This window comes from Python bivittatus, unplaced genomic scaffold (assembly GCF_059951505.1).
Source record: "Python bivittatus isolate LINGU-HERP-01145 unplaced genomic scaffold, Pbiv_v1 ctg000320_np1212, whole genome shotgun sequence".
NCBI classification, from domain to species: domain Eukaryota; kingdom Metazoa; phylum Chordata; class Lepidosauria; order Squamata; family Pythonidae; genus Python; species Python bivittatus.
Genome location: NW_028277052.1, coordinates 2087409 through 2108265, shown reverse-complemented (window position 1 = coordinate 2108265; position 20857 = coordinate 2087409). Strand labels below are relative to the sequence as shown.

The 20857-nt window shown below is 42.9% G+C and overlaps 1 protein-coding gene across 6 annotated transcripts in view; it reads left to right on the top strand.

Moving 5' to 3' along the window:
- The window catches only part of NCAM1 (neural cell adhesion molecule 1), a 176482-nt gene that overhangs the window by 141443 nt on the left and 14182 nt on the right, over positions 1 to 20857 (top strand). For 4 of the 6 annotated variants that reach the window (XM_088138929.1, XM_088138928.1, XM_088138931.1 and 1 more), the window contains 2 exons: positions 14245 to 14369; positions 15943 to 16123. In XM_088138929.1, the coding sequence (XP_087995055.1) occupies positions 14245 to 14369; positions 15943 to 16123 (306 nt within the window). Of the gene's footprint in view, positions 1 to 14244; positions 14370 to 15942; positions 16124 to 19335; positions 19720 to 20857 lie in introns of those variants that run through there. The other 2 variants (XM_088138933.1, XM_088138932.1) reach the window with 1 other exon arrangement.

The following is a 20857-nucleotide window of genomic DNA, read 5'->3' as shown; positions in this document are numbered from 1 at the left end:
CCAAGGAAAGATTGGCACACTTATTGAATCATTTATTTCAGCTTTTATTGTCCACATTTCAGACAAATCTGGGTGACTTCACCTCCATTTATGGTAATATTTGCATTTAACACAGAAGCTTAAAATATAGGATCTGAAACTCCTGACGTCATAAAATTGGCTTGACATTATTTTTAAACCACTTAGAAGTTTGCAATAAGGTAAAGTTTGCAGAAGGTTTCAACTGGGTTAGCTCTAAAAGTGAATAGAGTAGGGAATGTAACACATAGGCAATTATTCTGATGTTTTTCTCTTACAACTTAATTTTCAAATTCAGCCCCATTCATTCCCTGGACCTTAGTCCCTTCCAACTAAAGGACTACAGCTTGTTAAATTGCTTTATGCAGCATAATTCCAATACAGAATTGTTTGTTCAGTTGGAGTGAAATTTCACTTTTGTGTTTACAGCTCAAAGATTTGAAAAATGTCTGCCATCTCAGCAGCGCTCCTTCACACTACATAGACACGCCTAAGACCTCAGTAAGCTTGAACTAGGAACTGAACCAAAGCATGACACCAAGAAAGAAGAAATCCCATTGTGGTTTCCTTTGAGAAGGAATTGAACCAGATGGGATGTTTGCTGTTGCACTGAATACCAAGACAGGCAGCAGCCTGAAATTATTGGAATGCTTTGGTTCTGTCCCTTTTTGTCACATAGGGACTGATGAACCATCACATGTTGTGACCACTTTTCAGTGTAGAAGCAATCTTGGCCAGGTAAAATATTAAAAGAGGGAAGGAGGGAGGGAGTCTCTTTCATATAATTCTTGTGGACATCCCACATCCTGACTCCCTAAAGTAAGTAAGTTGGTTTAGTCTGTCTGTCTTTCTTTCCTCTCTCTCTCTCTCCCACAGACACACACGCGCATACACACGCACAGATTATTTCACAGAAAAGAAGAAATGGGTGAAGGATAATACAGGCAGGTGATATCAAGCCTCTGTGAAAGGACAGGACTGCCCATGCAATGGCTTGTTGAGTGAGAAGACTTCAAATGGATTTGTGGTCTTAGATTTTTGTTTCCACAAAGCTGCTCACATTCAGTGTTTGAGTGATAAGAATATCATTAAAAATGGTCTCCTCTTTCTGCCTCCCACATCACCATTTATTTCAGTGCCTACAAGGTATAAATTTGAATTGGGCCAAAAGGTTTCATGAAGATGGGTAGATATTAATGGAGAAGGAGGCTGGGAGGTGGCGAGCTACAGAGAAATAGTGGAAATGCCCAACACCTAGATCTGAATCTCTTGGGTATCAAACTGTGTTACTTTATTACTCTTGGACCTGGAGTTGTTTGATAAGAATCCTTCCAGACTACTAGCCTTTCTGTCTCCCAATGCCTCTGATTCTACTTTAAACACAACAGGGTTGATCTGGGCTGCTCTGATTGTCTTTGGACTTTTGAGAAACTGTTAGCAAGGGGATCTTTACTTGTTTGTGAGTCTTTAAGATTTGCAGCCCTCACTTGCCTTTCCTCACAGCAAGAGAACATCGACCAGTTTGCCTCTGTTGCTGGCCAGTAACCAATGCTTTGTTCTGAGCAAGCATCCCTTCTCCCTCCTTAAAAAAGAAAATAAAAGGCATTAAACTGCTGGTAACATATCCTAAGGCTATGCAAAGTTTCAGTTAGGAGATTCAGTTGCAAGGGGATTCAGTCAAATGATCAATGTGGTCTTCCAATTTGGATGAAATCAAATGCCTCTAATTCAGTGATTTAGATTATTTATTTTTTAATTGAGTTATTTACTTATTTATTTTTATTTGAATTTACCTGATTCAGTGATTTAATTAGAAATATTCAATCATCTGGATTGTCTGAACCTAAGCAGTAGTTCAAATCAAATCCCCACTCCGGTTCTGGTCGGAGCCAATGCACGCGCCCTTTACATGACCCCTTCCCCCTGCCTGTAAACCAAATTTCTGCCAAACTGACCTTCTGCTGAATGATGGCAGGCAGGGCAAGCCCACTGGCCATCCCCTGAAATGCAAGATGTTCTTCTTGGTAACAGATAACTCAGGAGTTGTTGCCATAGTGTGGACCCCCTAATGTCATCATGCTATTTTGGGAAAGCCCTAAATAGGCATTTTTGGGAAAGCCCTAAATAGGCATTTTTGGGAAAGCCAGGGTGTGAAATTGCTCCCAGCTTCCTTTACATTTTGTGGTGGCTGAAGAGCAGCAGCTCTATGAAGGGGTTGTCTCCCCCTCTTGCCCCCTCAACTTTAAAACCCCTGAATTTCTCTTTCTTCCAGTTTGAATGGGAAGAGCCTTTTAACGCAGCCTTTGTCTAATTATTCAAGATCCTGCTTTAGTCCTTCCTCGGCCATGGAATTCCCCTATTGCTTCAAGCAATGGAAATTTGTTATTTAAAACACAATAGCTACATAAAGCTATAAAATGCTGAAAAGAACAGCAGAAAACAATAGCTGCATTGTTTCTGTGCAGCAACAAAACATGAGATTGTACAGCCTTAGGTTTCTTTTAAGGAGTGCTCCCATCAACCCCACGCTATATCACTAGTGCTTTCCCTCTCCCCCATATGAAGAGGACAGGCATGCCTACTCTTGTGTAATTTGAGTCTTTTCAGGATTTTCTGACCTCCTTCAGACATGCTGGCAGTAAATCTTGAACTCCCAGAATTTGCCAAGCTACAGTCCCAGGACAGAAGGCTGGCTTAGGAAACGAGGGTCCAGAAGCACCAGTGGGCTGCGTTGCTTCCCACAGTGCCAGCAATGGAATGGGAGGGTTTGATTCTACTTGTGTTGCAGAGGGAAGGAATGAGTTCCTCCCTTGTTTCCCATGATTTTGGCTATAATTAGATAAGGAAAGGCTTATGAGAGCTATAGTTCAACTCATCCAAAGAGCACCAGGTTGAAGAACTAAAAAGATGCTCCAAATTCAAGTCCTGGATATGGCTTCCAAGTTCTTGCTCTTGAGATGTTCGGATTATGCTGGTGGAGAAGTCCTTCACATTTAATATTTGTTTCTGGGGTGGCAGAGAGGTCTCCACCAACAATTGCAGTGTGCGAGTTAGGTCATACAGGAAAAGGTGGCCTGATGTATTGCAGGCTGTACAAGAACAATTTTAAAGTGATAGGAAGAGGAGGCACATGCCACATCTAGCTGCTTCACTGCTGTCCCAAACAGCAAAAAGTCCTTTGGACACTGTGTGCTCCACACTGCTTGTGAGTTTCCACATGTAGTGAAATTACTGATTGACCCTTTCACAGTCTTGCTCAGCCCTGAAGACTTGTCCCATCCTAATTGGGCTGTTCCAGCTGGTCTGTAGCTACTGATGCTAGAAACATGGAGCTCATTTCTAGACACCCTCATTTTATCTTCCTGCACAGCTAGCAAGGTGGGCAGGCAGGTGGGATTCCATTGGTTTTCCTTTGTTTTTCTGTTCCTACAGAGAAGAGGAGCCACCAGTAGAAAGGCAGCCCATTCCATTTGCCTTAAATTTTAGAAGCTGACTCACTTCTTTACAGTCTTCCTTTGGATGAATGACTTGTTGCTAAATGAAATATCTTTCCTTTCCTTTTCCTTTTCCTTTTCCTTTTCCTTTTCCTTTTCCTTTTCCTTTTCCTTTTCCTTTTCCTTTTCCTTTCCTTTCCTCCCCTTCCCCTTCCCCTTCCCCTTCCCCTTCCCCTTCCCCTTCCCCTTCCCCTTCCCCTTCCCCTTCCTTCTTTTCTCTTTTCTTTTCTTTTCTTTTCTTTTCTTTTCTTTTCTTTTCTTTTCTTGTTATAGCTGTTGCCAGGATTCAGTTTCTAAGAGGACCCCTTCTCTAGTCTCAGTGAAGTTTTGTGACTCTTTACCTGACTTGGTATTAATTACTACGCAGCCCCATAGCTCTGCCTAACCAACCAGACCTCTTCCTATAAGGATCTCAGTGCTTGTGCTTGTTTAATAATAATCTTGTGGTTTTTAGACTGGTGGATTTTTTTTTGTTTTTTGTTTCTTTGTTTTGTTCTGTTTTTTAACTGTCTGCTCTGGTGTTTCAATAGAATGGCTAATTTGATTTTGTTTAGACTTTAATCTGTAAATGTTGTTGATTCTTTTTTGCCCATTGTTTACATCAGTTTTTTTAATTTTTTTTTGTATTTTTCATGTGACTTCCTCCACTTTCCTTTCAACCAAATCATGTGCGTGCGTATCATGTGACTATGTCATGTGGCTTGCATGGTGCTGATGATGTCGTCCACGCTGGTGAACAGAAGGTAAAACATTTAAATGACAGCAACAAAACACAGCTTTGTTCCGATTAGTTAACAAGTTCTGCACAGGACAAAACAAAACAAATTAAAAACTCAATACTTTTTTCCATTCAGAACCTCTGAATTTTCATCACTTAAAATTTTCCTTCTATAACCTCTCATTATTTTTAAAGCTTTGTTCAACACATCCTGTCTGCATGCAACCCAACTAAAGTTCCTCATTCCGTTGCTCTTCTGTGCTGGCAAGATAGTGATGCTCTTGGGGACGCAAGGCTAAATTGTTTGCTTCCATTGTACCAAGGGTCGGTTTCTCAATTTATATTATTAGGTTTATTTTTCTTCCACACTGAAACAGAGCATGTTGCAGACAAAGATATCATCCTGACATATTTGTATAGGGGCCAGGTAAGCTGCAGAACCTGTGGTTAGTGCAGAGTAAAAAATGCGAGCTTCTTGCATTGAGTCTGTCCTTGCTCAACCTGTGGATCCAGGTTGTGGTGCGAGTCCTGAAATGCTGTAATTGTTGCACTGATATAACAGTCCAGTTAAGGAAGTTTGATGTTCCACAGAAGAGAAAGATTTCCAGGAGAAGGATTTCCTGTTGCAGCACAGGATCTTGGGTGACCTCTGAAGCACTCATCTGGCACTGGTGTTCTTGGACTGGGTCTATTAAATAGTAGCCCATGGCTGGAGACTAATTCTCTACCTCCTTGCCAGCAGCAGTTAGCGATGAGATGCTTGGATAAGAGGCCAGGGCTCGTTGCTCATGGCACAGGCAGATATGCTCCGATGTTATGGAGAGGTGGGAGATAATGAGGAGCAGCACTTGGGGAAGTCCTGAGTATCACTTCTTCTGGACTACATTTGTCCTCCTTTTTGGGAATTTTTTACTATTCACAGAGTTTACCTGTCCACTATTTCCTTAGACTCATCTTCCCTGATTATCCTAAACAGGAACAGGGAGAAAGAGAATGCTTGGTAAGCACATCCTTATTTGAGCAAGAAGGCGGACAACAGCTAGGAACTAGGAAGTGAGTCAATTATAAAAATGCAAGCCATAGTTCGATAAAGGGAGAGTTTACGTACGCTTGTGTGATAAAATTGGCATAGATGAAATGTTCTGGTAGTGCTTCCTGCTCTACCTTTTGTACCTCTTATGATACAGAAAGGCTTTTAAAATTCTGCTGAAAGCATCTACCCTTTATCATTATATCTGGAGTATGTTAGTTTTTCAGGAATATGGAAGCAAACAATTTAGCCTTATAAGAAAAAATGCTTACCTTCCAGTTTGAGTTGGTTGCCATGAGGAAGGAGGAAATGCCTAGAATTTCACTTTGTTAATCCATGCATGCCATTCAAGAAGATCAACAACCTTTGCCTTTTTGCTTCCCAGAAGATCAATAGTTTGTTTGGAAAACTTGCCAAGGCAATCATCATTTCATTCCATTTGACTTGCATCTTGGAATGCTGCTCCTCTTTGCATTCAAGTAGGGGTTTGCCAGGGAAACTAACATCAATAACTCAACAGCTGTTGCCACGTGTGGAGTGCAGAAGCCACTGTCCTGTTCTCTCTCTCCTTCCACAGATGTTTGGGCGACATCCCCGTGGAACTAACACTCAACCTTCTTGATTTTGTATAGCCTTTGTATTTTTTTCATCCATCTCATTTTTTTTTGTATTATTTTAACCCTCTTCCTCTTCTTTTCCTCTTTGTCTCTTTCTACCTCAAATATTTACCAACTTGTGATGAGTACCAGTCATGATTTGAAACTGTGGCATCTGCTTTTGTCACAGTTTTAAACCCATTTTACACAGTGACTGAAGGGGGCCATTGGAGGGGTTGAAAGGCATGGGACAGGGTAAGGGGAAAAGGGTCTTTAATCATGCTCCAAAGAGAAGACTGGGACCATACATTTTTTATGCCCCGCTGCTCAACATTTCTGAGTTGGGTCCACCCTAGTGAGTGGTTCTTCTCCCTCTTGCTGAAGTGAAGGAGAAGCTGTTTCCTTCATTGCATCTTAAGGTCACCCTTTGCTCCTGAGATATCTGAGCAGCATTTGTGCTCCTTTCCCTCCCCAGCTTTTTCTCTTGCTGTGCAAAAGAGCACTTGAATACTGAGGCAAGAGACAATCTCCATGGAGGGCTGGGAAGCCCAGGAGAGAGAGCATGGTGCTGAGCTAGAAAAGTAGAAGCAGCCTTGGGTGTTCCTTTCAGGAGCAGCCAGGGGTAGGCCCTCCTGTGTTTTGGAGTACAACTCACATAAACCCCATTTGTCATGGTCAGGGCTTATGGGCGTTGTGTGCCAAAGTCGAAGGTCGCCTGTCCCTACTATAAATTCAAGACAAATGACATCATGTGAAGGTCCTGTGTAAAAGGAGGTTGTCCTCCTGATTCCTTTTCCTCTAGGTTGCATGGGCAAGCTCTAAGTATGGTCGTCCCCCCCCCCCCGCTTTCTCAGGGATCGGGGGGGTTGTTGACTTTATAATAACCATAACTTCTTTTTTTCTTCAGCTTTTGTCACTTGAGAGTTACCCAACGAAGGTCCATTCTGAGTCTGGTCCAGACTTTCAAAGCCTCTTTCCATTTAGAAGTGACAAAAGAAATGGGGGAGGAGAGGGGAGAGAATTTCGGCCAAGCCCAGCGTCTTTCTGCAGCAGTTCTTCTCTACTAGTCGTATCAGCTTGAAGTCACACAGTGAATCCAGGACTTTTGTCCAAACTCTGCAGTTTGAGTTGAAAAGTATAAAACCTGCCATGGGCCTGCAACAAAGATGTCTAAACATTTCTTGCTGTGGATCCATCCTCATATCTATCCTGACTCTGGAAAACCTGTTTCATTGTGTTAATGCTAGTCCTCTATAAGCACTTGAGTTCTGAGGAGGGTGTGTCAAATGCTGCTGGCAAGATCTGAATTTAAAGTGAGATCAAAATTAGAAAAAGATAAAATTAGTGCAGTTAATACAAAGTTGTTTATTATTACTTTGCAGGACTGTTTACTGAAAGATAAGTTTCACTGAGTTCAGTGGAAAAATTGTGCTTTGGATTGCTGTTGTACTCATGTAAAGGCCCCTTTAATGCATTTACTTAAATGCATGAATGCCAGAGGACATGGCCAAAGGTGGGAGGCAGAGTTACTGCATGGTGACGTGTGCATTAGAAACTCTTGTCTGGGACAGGTTAAGAGAAGTTTTCACTGCAGAGCTACATTCATTCATGTAGACAGTTTGCAAAAATTGCATCGGGGAGGGAGGGAGGGAGGGAGGGAGGGAGGGAAGGAAGGAAGGAAGGAAGGAAGGAAGGAAGGAAGGAAGGAAGGAAGGAAGGAAGGAAGGAAGGAAGGAAGGAAGGAAGGAAGGAAGGAAGGAAGGAAGGAAGGAAGGAAGGAAGAGTTTCATGTAAATGAGACTGTTTGCCTTGAAGAGCTGGAAAGTTTGGACTGACATCTTCAGTGGACTCATATCTCGGAATAAGCATTTTCAAGCTACAAAATGTCTTCCCCGTAGCCCTTGTTACACGCTCAGCTCCTGTCCCCCCAACAGAACCCATCAGGAAGCTTGGCTGTGTGTCCAAGTTCTGTAATGAGACCCCAGAGTACTTGGATGTTGTAGGCAATTTCCCCTTTTGGCCCCCCAAATTTCCCTGACATTTGATATAAAGTTAAAACAGGAGCAAGGTACATAGTGACTTCATGTGTCCAGATGTAATTCTTAATAGAGTCCACATTTAAAGATGTTTATTATGAGCTACATGCAAACTTCCTACTTTGAACTGCATTGCCTGAGTTTTAAATATTACCATCCAACTGTTTTGAGAAAAGGCAAAATGATGCTATGTGCAGATTCAGAGAAATATGGATTCTGTTTCCTTGCTATTATAATGCTTCTGGCACTGAGCAATACACTCAGTATAATTCTTATAATACCCAGATTAATCCTATTGGAAGGCTTGAAGTCTAAAACAGGAGATATTGGACAGCAGCCACTCTGCTGTCAACAGAGTGGCAAAAACTCTGACATATCCAACTAAAAAGACGGGGGGGGGGCAGTTGCTGGTTCTGATCACTGTGATATTGCAGTGACATTGGGTTGGGGCAGGAAGAGTGGGAGGGAAGGGAAGAGTTGTGCCTAAAGATGTGTGATGTTAATCTTCTGATCCAGAGCCAGGAAGCCTAAACCCAGATCCCCATGGAAAGTGTGAATTTGCCTGTAGCTTGAGGAGAGGAAAGGTAACGCTCTTTGGCCTGAGTCGGTAGTCAGATATCTGCACTGCAGATGCAGTAAGTCTGTGGAGATCAGCCCCTGATCTGTGCAAACAAACCATTAACACTCTACAGCAGGGAATTCTTCCTTGTCATCCTTTTGGCAGGTCGCTGGAAATCGATGCTTTGCAAGGGCTATGGGAAAAATCATTCTGTTAGCATCTCAGTGCTTTGAGGATGCTCAAGAGAAGCAATCTGCCACAGTTTGCTCTTCTCCTCCCCCTTCCCTGCTGCTACTCTGCAGCCTGTTGGAGCTAATTTGTTCTCATTTAATTTGTGGTGTGATATAATTTCACCTCCAACCATTATAGCTTCCGAATTGTTTTGGGTTTAAAACAGAGTTTGCAAAACCAACCTCCATTAAGAGCAGCATTTGGAACTCTTTGGTTGATTTTGCTGTAGAGATCTGGTTCTCGGTTGGAACCATAGATCTGGTTCTCCTTCCTTTATTCTGATACTGAGGAAAGCCCAAAGGCCAGAGTGAATAGCTTTACAGCAGACAGAAAATAATTTTCTGCCCCAAAAACAGGGGCAGTGATTGTAAGAGCCCCTTAAGAGTGTTCCAGGTATAGGGTTTGAAAGAGCTATAGCCCCACACCCTGATGGTTGGAGAACTCTCTGTATGCCACACATCCGAAGGACTGTGTACTGCTCAGTTAAGCTTTGGCACTTCTAGCAGACTAGATATGTGAGGATACTGTGCTGTTATCATAATCCCCGAAAGGAAGTGGATCTTGAATTTAAAATGGTCCTCTGGAAGAAGGAAAAATTAGACAGAAAAAAGTATAAAGGCAGACAAAAATCTTGTGCAATACCTAGCTTCCTATTCTTGCCAGCCTAGAGTTAGCAACTCCATCTGAATCCATTCACAGAGATCTTCCCCTATCCTCAATGAATAGGTACTTGTAGATGTGTGGGTGACATTTATTTAGAAAATGTATATAGCCACCTCTCAGGTACATAACTCTGGGTGGCAAACAATACGTACAAAGACAATCTAAAAACCCATGACCCATTGAAATAATATAGTCCAAGAGGGAAGAAATGCTGATGCACATCTATAGACACAGGCCAGAAAGCATTCTCCAAAAAAGGGGCAAGATCAGGTTAAAAATTTGTTCTAGTATTTATTGAATGAATAACTATTGATTAAACTAATTGCCTGTAAAATAAGGCAGCCCATTTTAAAATGCAGCAACATGGGGATCCCTTTCCCACATAAGTCCGTATGCACACCCCCCAGCAAAAAAGGAGATGCTCCTCCCCATGCAGAAGAGTGTGTGTCTCCGGGGAGGTGGGAGAGGGCAAGAAGCCTCTGCTGCGGGCGAGGTCTGGAGCCCCTCTGGCCACAGAGACCTTCCATCTCTCATTCCGGCACCCTCCCTCCCTCCCGGAGGCTGTTGCCCTCCTCCGACCTGCCCCAAGGCCCTTCCCTCTCCCTCCAGACTTTGGCTTACAACAGCATCTGCCTCTTCTGTAAATGTAAAGCTACCCTCCCATTTCGAAGGTTGGGGCGGGGGGGGGAGACCTTGCCAAGCAGAGGTTTCAGGCTGCGTTCCCATTGAAAGAGCTGATCTGCCTGCGATAGGCAGGGGCTTCCCAGGTGTTGTTCCCAAGCCATGCAGCTGTTGCTCAGGCCCACCACGCTCTACTTTTAGGAAGGATGTCGAGACACCTCCTTCTTTGGCCTCGGAACTGGTTTTAACGTATTAATCCTTACTTCATTTCAACGGTGTCGTTTTAACTTCTAGTTAACGACAGTTTTGTTGTCGGTTGCCTTAAGTACTCTGGTTGGCTGAAAGAATGGCAATAAAGTAAATAACCATAAATAATGATATATTAACTTGAAAGGATAAGTAGGAGGCAGCTACTACTTTTTTTTTCTTTTTTCTTTAAATAATTTATCTTAACAAATTTTACAGGCAGAAATCAAAAAATTACACAATTTTTAAAAAGGAAAGAACTAGATTAAAAACTACAAAAATAAACAAGAACAGAAAGGGGAAAAACTATCTGTATATGTCATCACGTATTAATAGGGCTGTAAAAAAATTTTAAAAAGGGATAATCTCAGTTGTTGCATTTATTTTGACAGCTATAATTTGTTTTTCTTTTTTACTGAGAGCATATTCTAATGCGGTGAGAAACACATACATGGCAGAGTTTGCTAAAAGCACCAGAGATTTAATCATGCAACGCCTTGCTTCTGCTTCTGCAAGTCAACCATTAGGGGAAAGAAGGAAGAAGGAACAGTTCTTTTTTTAAAGCATATGCACACAAACCACAGCTAAAAATTAAGATCTGGCTAAACAGATCTTAGGCAAAGATAACAAATCACTGATATCAGAGAAATTGTCCATTTGTCTCTGAAATATCTGGGATTTATTTTTGTGTTTTCACTGTTTGCTAATAAAAGTATCTCCCACCCCCATCCTATAACTTTTTTAAATTGATGCAGTTGTCTGCCTAAACAAACACAAAAAACACCTCACCTTTATAGAATAGAAGTTCTAGATGTTCATCAACATCAGATAATAATACAGACCTACTTCCACAAGAACTGTTTTGTTTGACTTTTCCCATGCTCCCTTATACCTCCAAAACGTTCTAATGTGAGCAATGGGTGCATGTACAGTTGTTGTTTTTTCCTCCTAATGAGTTCATGGTACTATCGCAATGTCTTACGGCTGTAGTTTTCCAGAAGTACTTGGAAATGTGCTGGTTCACATCTGTCTGTTGAAAAGCAGATGCTGGTTTCCATTCAGTTTCAATTGTTCTGGTGCACATCTTCCCCCCTAGTCTTTTGACCTTGTCTTGATAGCAAAAAATCTGAACCCACTGAATTGTCTGATCCCTCTTGGCACCCAGCATCCAAAGAAATAACTGGTCTGATGCATCTTCTCGACTTCCACTTGTCACTGCTCCCCAGCCACTGTCAGGGCTGAAATGCTTGTCAGAAAGTTTCCCTTAAGAGAAAAAGAAGGCATAAATCAATGCCCTCAGAGAAGGTAGAATGCAGGGAGCGTTGACAGTTATTGATTTCTCCTCCTCCTCGTCTGCAGCAAGAACATCCATGAGGGAAGATGAGGGACTCCTGTTGCTGGAAGTAGTTGGGATGCAATTTGCTTTCTGTTGCCTATTAACTACTGAGCAATGGGATTGACCTTCAGAGCGTGACACTGGAGGTGTGCCGAAAGAAAAGAAGGGCCCGTTTTTTCAATTAAAAGGCAAGAAATTAGATCAGCATGATCCCTTCCGGTCTCACCTGCAGTGGGTTGGCATTATCTAGTCTCCTACTCTTCAGGGCAAAAGGCCCACTCTTAGGCATCACCCTCTTTTGGTCCCCTGGGAAAAATGGCCAGAGGGTGCCCTCAGTTTTGATTTGAGGTGAAAGAAGGCCCGAGCTCTTTGCCTTGTTTATTTTCATAGAAAACGGCACAATTACACAAGTCATCGCAAACTTGAATGGGAGTCCAAACGTTTCTCTCTCTGAACCCTGGAAAAAATTCTTTAGACCGTTCCCCAAGATACAAATTCCCCTTTGGTGCATCTAGACTCCCATATAGATTATTGCAATGCGCTCTGTGTGGGGCTACCCTTGAAAAGTATCTGGAAGCTACAGCTGGTTCAAAACGCGGCTGTGCAGGCAATTTTGGGAGCCCCAAGGATGGCACGCGTAACACCTTTGCTGCAGGAGCTGCATTTGGCAACAGTTTGCTTCCGGGTCCAGTTCAAGGTGTTGGTTATCACCTTTAAAGCCCTACATGGCATGGGACGGGTTACCTGAGGAACTGTCTCATCCCTATTACATTGACCCGTCCCTCCCGGTCAGGCAGAGAAGGTATGTTATGGACTCCATCTACGAAAGAATGTCAGTTGGTGGGGCCCAGGAGAAGAGCTTCCTCTGCTGTTGCCCCTGCCCTATGGAACATTCTCCCCACAGAAGCGAGGTAGGCCCCCATTCTCCCGGCCTTACAGAAAGGGGTAAGACCTGGCTCTGCCAACTCATGTGGGTTGTGAGGAGGGGTAACCAACCCTGGGGGTGGCTGGCAACCTGAAGACACTCCCATAGGTTAATCATTTTCATTTACCATCGATTTCCTTGGAATACATTATGTACATTGTTTTATTGTATTTTAATTAGTATTTATTATTGTTTTATTGTAAATCACCCAGAGTTGCTCCTTGAGTGAGATGGGAGGTGACTAAATTTGAAATATAAATAAAAAATAAATATAACGCAACTGTAAATACAAACGTTCACTCTCCCTGAATTGTTGAGTTTGGCTACCCTTAAGGCCTTTTTTCCCTTCCCTTTGGGTGATATAGATTAGACCTGGTCAGAAAGAAGCCATAATAGATAGCTACTGGACCTTTTCTTGTAAACCTCTCAAGAAGGAAATTCAACATCCTTCTCCAAAATATCCTCCACTAGAGACTTGTAGGCAGCTACTACCATTTCTCTTTTTTTAAGAACCTGGAACTACTACTCTTGGATAAGACTACAGGGCTTTTATTCTCCATCCTTCCCAAAGTAGGAGCTGCCAGGAGCTATCCTTTCTAGATACCAATGAAATGTTTCTAAATGCAAATGAAACTTGATCATCACTGGTGAGACTGGAAAAGTCATTCCATTGAATATTATCCAGTGGAGAGAAATTCTAGATTCTAGTTGCTGAAATCTAGAGGTTCCTGTTAGCGGTAGCACTGGAACTTCTTTTGGTTGTCTTTTTCTTTCCTTCTGCTTTTGGGGTTTTTATTTTTGGCCATCAATGGCTACAGCAGCAACTGATCTGGCAGCCAACCCACTCTTTTGCCTGCTTGTATTAGCCCCGCACTTAGCATCATTTAGGGGCCTTGCCAGTTTCAGGGATGTTGCCTTCTTATTGAGAAGAGTAAAGAACGAAAACAAAAAAGAATTCTCAGGGTTTTTTCCCTGACATTTCAGCTTGGTTTCAGCTTCTCCTCCATGTTGACTTCTGTAGGATCTGTATAACCAATTGTTTTAGTTTTTACTCCAGCAACAAAAGCAAGTGTGTGTGTGTGCATGTGTTCAGGTGCATGTGCATGTATGAATGAACCTAAATAGAAAAATTGTTTAGACCTGGAACTTATGCAGACTCCGAGATTCCTCTAATGCCGAGGTGGACAATCAGTGCATGAGTTGCTTGTAGACCCCAGAGCCACCTAAAATCATGCTGTTGAAATCTGACAAGAAACCAAATAAGGACTGTGTGATATTCAACCAGGGTCAGAAAAGGAAAGGTAGATGTGTTAGGCTTCTAGGAAAAGTGGGACAAGGGAGCATTATGTGTACTGCTTTGAGCTCCTGAAGGAAAATGGGATACAAATCCAACAAATAAATAAAATATCTATTAACATTTTTAAAAATATTCCTGCAAAAATTAGGGCAAAGCTCCAGGCTCCTTCCTGTTTTCCTGTCTACTCTTTTTGGCCATAGACTCAGGAGACTTGCCTAGGCCTCCACGTTTCCAGAGGGATAATGAATCTTTTTCAGATCCTTTTCATTCATGACAAACTCTTGGGCTTCAGTGAAAATATGTCTAAAATCGAATGATATACCACTGGTCAGGAGTTGGTGGTTTGAAGATGGCACTATCTTCTGAATTGGGCCACTGGAGCCATTTTAACTGGGTTGAATGTAGGATGTCATTGTTCATTTGCTGAGTCAATTGCTTGTCCCATTCAATGTGAAATTGCACCCATTTTGGCAGGGGAGCCCAGCGCGCCAAAACTGGAAGGCCACGTGGGAGAAGACGGAAACTCCATCAAAGTGAACCTCATCAAGCAGGACGACGGGGGCTCCCCCATTCGCCATTATCTCATTAAATACAGAGTTGTAAGTCTGGCTGACTAACCTTGGTTAGCTTCTGAGGCTGGTTTTTAACCCTCAGCTGAAACAATCCTTAGTTGAGTCAGTCAATGTATCAGTTAAATTTGTATGCATTTGGATATTGGGAAAAGCAGAAGGAATGCTGTGTGTCTGTATTGTGTCTAGTAAGACTATATTACAATAGCTTTGGGGCAGGGGGCTTTCTAGAAAAAAGTATTGATGTTGCCTTGTAAAAAAAGCCCTATTTATTCTTTAAACAAATTCAAGTTTAAGAAAAATGAAGAGCATTGTTTTAAAAGACAATGCTACTATAATGTCACTGTACTTCCTTTTTTCCCCTCCTTTCTCTGCTACTTTGCACTCTTAGATTCTCTGGGAAAGCATTGAATATTTTCAAATAACTGTCATATATTGCCCCATTAACTTCCTTTGAAAATGTTTTATTTTTGCAAACCTTCATTCAATTCCTATTCCTGTACTACTCCTTTGTAAAGGAAGATGGGAGAAGCAGTAGCAGACATAACTGGATGCCCCAATTTTTGTAGGAATGTGCTCATTCTGGAGCTCACAGGGGTCTCTCTGCAAACTGCACTGGTCAGGAGCGAAAGAAGGCATTCTGCTGGCATCCAGGATGCTTTTTTTAAGCACTCCATTGGGGAAACATCAGTATACACTTGTTTGGGCTCAGCAGACCAAGGACAGATGGGCTTGAGAAAAAGGAAACGTGGAAGAGCAGGAAAGCAATCCGTGATTTCTATGTTCCCTTGTCTTTGAAGGCATCTCCAGCTGCCAGTAAAGGTCTGTAGAGCATGATGTGCTTCCCTAGAGCTTCTAGGCACCAAGTTCGTTGGGATGGAAATGCCTAGAAGGGACACTTCCATTCCACCCATCATTCTATAACTCTGTTGGCTGTGGCATGCTCCATGTTGAGCAGGGAAAAGCTTCAGCTGATACTGAGACAGATGCACCAGCACCCTGACTTGCTTTATAGACACCCCATATACTTCTCCTTTACCAGATGTCAAGTTCTTGGGTGCCCCACCTCCACAGAAAGCAAGATTCTTCTGGAAATTCTTTACTAAGTGTCAGTGAAATAGGGTAGGGCAAGATGACAGAAATCTCAGCAAATTGATTATCCCTCCTCCCTCCCTTTGGAATTCAATTTATCTCCTAGATTCCTACAGCAGACCCTTTCTCAGTCTCCTTATTCATGGTTGCTGTCAGGAAGCTGTTCTGTTAGAATGTGAATCTGTCTCCAACTTCAACTTGCCATTACATCAGAGGATGCCTGTAGCTCAGGGGTAGAGCACCTCCTTTGCATGCAGAAGGCCCAGATGGGCAGGACAAGGTTTAGCCTAGAATACCATAGAATATTTTTTTTCCTTGATTGATTTCATGCTAATGGAACCTAGATAGCCTGATTATCAGTTGCTTTAGTGCAAAAGCCAGCAGCTGAAGGACGCAAGGGGTGGGTTGGCCTTTCTTGTCAAGAATCTGAAACTGAAATAGTTCCCTGCTAAATGGTCCTCATGTCCCCATTCTGTCCATCCATTACCCCACACCATCCCCCTTTCTGCAGAAACACTCTTCTGACTGGAAACCAGAAATCCGTCTCCCTTCAGGCAGTGACCACGTCATGCTCAAGTCGCTCGACTGGAATGCGGAGTATGAGGTTTACGTAATTGCAGAGAACCAGCAAGGGAAATCTAAACCAGCACATTATGCTTTCAGGACCTCTGCACAGCCTACCATCATCCCAGGTAGTAACCCATTTTCTACCATTGTTTTCTGCTTGAAATTAATGCACTGGCACCACATCCTTTAATGCGCTTCAGTTTAAAACCACAAAGAAAAAGCAACAGAAACTCCTCAGCAACTTGCTTGCTTTCAGTCATCCTCATAATGGTTATCCATCTTAGAACTTAGTTATTCAGCCTCGTACATACCAAAATGGTTAGTCTGTGGTATGTATGCTCCATCTATTACCAGTTCCCCTTGCGAATCTTGAATGGTTGTGTTTGTTATGCATGGCTTTTGAGTGAGATTCTTCCAAGTAAGGCACAAAAGCAAGTGGGGAGCCTGACAGCTAGGTTCATTGGTTTTTTCCACTTGTAACTTATTTTCCCCTTCCAGGGGCCAAGACAGTAATGGTATGACAAAACATTGATCAACTGCGCTTCAAAGACACCTGACTTTTTCATCCCAAGGTCTTCCTAGACAATCTTTTGGATGAAGTTTGAGCACAAGAGGTGCTCAAGGAGTGCAGGACTCTTTCTGTGGCATCAAATTTAATTTATGCCTTTTCTTTTTAGTGCCTATTTTCTAAGCTAGACGTTTTAGAAGATGCAACATTAAGATTTAAGGGCTTGCATTTCAGATGACTGTTGCATTAGTTTATTTTTTGCCACCTAAGGCAGGAATGAGCAACTACAGAAGATAATGAAATCATCTTATGGAGTAATTTCCATGTAAAAATTAATCACCAACAACCAGACCAATTCATATTTGCCATATATCTAGAAATAGCAAAAACAGTAATGCCTGGACAAGAAATTAAGAGCATGGCAAGAAACAATTCAAGTTTAGGAATTTGGCAAGAACTTGGACTGACTATAATTGTGGATAAGTAGTAGAATGAACCCACAATTGTTCACTTCTGTGGTGTCCTTGCTGTTAGAGATCTTGCATTACTGGGGTCTTGAATTCCTTACTTTGGCATGTTGAAATACTTTTTGCATGGTAAATGCCAAGCACTTAATCCATTCCAGAATAACAATGCAAATGACATGAACTCAAGCAATGGCTCAATGTACTCCCTTCTTTAGAAAATGCTGTGGCACATTATGGTGTCATCAGACAGAAGGACAATTAGATGGCAAAATACTCAAAGATTTGGGGCTTACTACACATCTAGAAATCATAGCTCTATACTAAAAACAAATAAAAATTCAGCATTCTTTGCTAAAACTATTCATTTTGAACAGCTTAGCTTTGCTAAGAAGAGTTGAATTCCAGGATGCAAATTAAGCATATATTTATATTTAGCTCCTTTATATAATTGAGTTTTCTTTGGGTGAGCAACCTTTGCGTGAGCAAAAAATACTGCCGTTTTTACCCCTCTCCGTCCCCCATCCTTTGGAGTTTGCTGGCCCTAGTTTTGAATAATTGAAAGTGATGGAGGGACATCTCACAGAAAAGGCACTTGAAAAACACACACACACACACATAGTGATCTGTATATTTTCCTCCCTCCCTCCCTCCCTCCCTCTCAGTGCAGTGGGTCATTGATATCATTTGTCAGTCAAAGATTTATACGTCACTTGAGGACAATTTCATTATAGTGATGCCCAGTAACATACTAAAACAACTGACACTTCATTTGGCCACATCAGCGAGTCTAATGCCCCTCACCTTGGTTTCTCTCAAAGACAAATTTTACAACTACATTTGAAATAAATCTAACTGGGGAGTGGAATGGGAGATTGACTTCCAGGTATACTTTTAACGTGGTTTTGTTTGCAAAACTTTGGATCTACAACTTATTAACTTGGCCTGTTCCCTGGCCTTCATGTTGTTTTCCCAGCCCCCTCAAGATATATCCAGTTTGTATTGGATCTATTCTTGTGGGTTGGAATTCGGCATTAATGCCTCACATTTCATTTCCCCAATTCTCAAAGTCAGACTTCAGTGGCAAAATCTGAAGGAGGGTAACTCTGAACTTTGGCATTGTGGTTGGAAAGTCCTACTGAAATCTTGACCTCGTGCATTTACTTAGTAGGACCCTCCTGAGTTGGAACCGGGGTCCCCCAGGGGTGCCAATCTGCAGCTTCAAGAAATCTCAGTTAAACATGGTCAAAAATAGGGGGGGGAGGGGCAGGAGCTGTATTTCAGCAACATTTAGATGGTCACAGGGTCCCCACCACTATTTTAGGATTAGCAGAAGTTGAATGACATTCTTGGCTGGTGGAAAGCAAGCAGAGAAAAGGGACTCGGTGACCTGAGGACAGTAAGCCATCATAAGCTTTATTTGCTTTTGACTTAACATATTGAGGGAAATGTGAAACCATCCAGTTGTAGCTTATTCAGTAAACCAGGCGTTAGCTTCGTGTGAGGGGCCCGTGCCGTGCTTTGCGGAGAGCTGTCGCGTTGCCTTTCTTTAGCACCTCAGTGCTGTGTGGGGTGCTGGGCAGGAAAAGGAAAGGCGTTTTCCTGCCCAGATGACCAAAGCATAGTCTGGGACTGACACGATGGGCAGGACAGGTGGGCTGGAGCCGTCCAGAAAAGGTCATAGTCCTTGAATGCTGATAGAGGCCCTGGGTAACTTAAGTAGGATCCACCCACTCCATACCTGCAGCCGTATTTGGTCCTCCAAGCCTAGAAAACCAGAAAGCCCAAATTCTCATGGCTTCTGGACGCTGCCTTTTGCTCGGTGCAACGGGAGGGCCGAGGAGGGCTGGGGCACTTTGGCCACGAAATGACTGCTCTCCTTTGCTGAATCCCCAGCCCCACGGGGAGGATCCTCTGCCACCTGTCCACTCCAGTGTCAGCTGCCCCTAATCCTACCCCCCCCAACTTCTCCCTCTTGCTGCTGGCTTCCCAATCATGCTTTTCCGTTATCATCGCTGCTGCTGCCGCTGCTGCCGCTGCTGCCGCTGCTCTGTTCTTCTAACTTTTTGAACATTTTTTTTTAATTTATAATGAGTTAAACAAAAACTTTTTAAATTCTTATCGTTTTTTCTATATTTATGACCTATTTTTTTCTTTTATCTATTCTCTCTCTCTTTCTCTCTTTCTCTTTTTTTTATTCCCGCCCCCTTTCCCCCATTGTTCCTTTCGTGTTTCTGTTGTCATACATGCCACTTTGGATCCCAATGGAAACATCCACCTTTCCACATGCGCCAACATTTTCCTTTTAAAAACGATCACTTTCAAACGGTCCTAATTCCCTGGGAATCCTCTTTGGTGGCTGCAGCAACCCTGGGAACGCCAGCCGCTTCGTCTCCTTGGGTCTCTATGCTCGTGATCCCGGCAGCTCTGCTTTTGCTCTGTTAGGGACTCTGGCAGACAGCAGCTGCTTTTGAAGACCCTGGTTTTGTCTCTGAGGCCGGACACCAAGAGAGAATTCCTTATTTCCAAGGATTGCATCTGTTTGGGGGTGGGGGTGGGATGCAGCACACGAGATATTTTTGGGGGGGAGAGATTTGATATTTTGTAACAAGGAAGGAGGAGAAAATATTTTAAAATGGGCATGTTTAAGATTATCTGCATGTCTCTCCTGAAGTACAATGGCTCCCTTCTTAACCCCTTTTTAGCCACTGGCTGTGAAAAATAAAATGGATTGCTTACACTTTTCAAATTGTAATGGGAAAAAGTTGATTTTCTGAAATGGGGCTTTGGTACCATTTCCACTCATCACTGTTCATCCTTGCCCATCATAGAAGAAAGAAAGGAAAGACAGAAAGACAAGGCAACAGTAATGTCAAAGGAGATGCAAAGTATAAGCCTGCGGATTAATTGTGCTTATGTCCCTGGTGGACCCCTCCCCCCAGCGTCTGCTGGACTGGGAGAAATGGTGCCTTCTCCCATAGAGTTCCAACTCAGGAGCGATCCTTTGGGCCAGAGATCATCTACTTTCCCATGGCACCAAGCAGCAGAGTCCATTGTGTTCCCACACCATTCCCCAACCTGGTGCCCGCCAGTTTTGTTGAGCTTTCACTGCCGCCATCCCCATGCTGGCTGAGGTTGATGGGAACAGAACTTCCATATATCAGGCAAGCACTGTTGGGAAAGGCAGCTGTCAGAAGTCTATCCTTCCATCAAAATGGGGTCATAAGAATTGTGACTTTGGGCTAAAGGACTCTTACATAAGAAGGCTTTCACTGGGTAACAAGAAACTGAACTGGATTCTTTCCCTCCCTATTGAAATTGCTTGTGAATATTGAAGAGGTCCTCCTACATGGAGTCCAAGATCTGCAGCCACTTTGCTCCCATTTCCAGGCTGTACTGTCCCATTCTGCTGTATGGGCAAAGTCACTGTTCAGCCAGGGCACTAGGGCCAATCTGTTGGCTTCTCCTGCATTTAGCAAGGAGCAGCACTGCATCCTTTGGGGGAAGTGAAGTTGAGCATGAAGAGGAGGGCTTCCTGGTTTATTAAGACAGATTAGCCTTTCTCTTGGACCACTTTCCAGGATCTGTTTTAATGGGTCCTAAAAATATGTGTTGAGCAGTTCAGTTTCTATATGTGTATGTGTGTGGGTATGTGTGTATCTCCCCTGCATCAGCTTTTCAGTGGACTACAACACCCCACAGATTTGGAGCGTGTTAGGCTGAGGAGGCAGGCTGGGGGAATAGCCTACTTGTCTATTTCTTCTCTCATGCCTATTGGCCTGTTAGTACCCAAACCACGTCTAATCATCACACACACACATCCCAATCTGGGGGTGTGGTGACCATTGCAAAAGGCTACTTGCATCTTCTTCCTGTGTCCTGGCTAA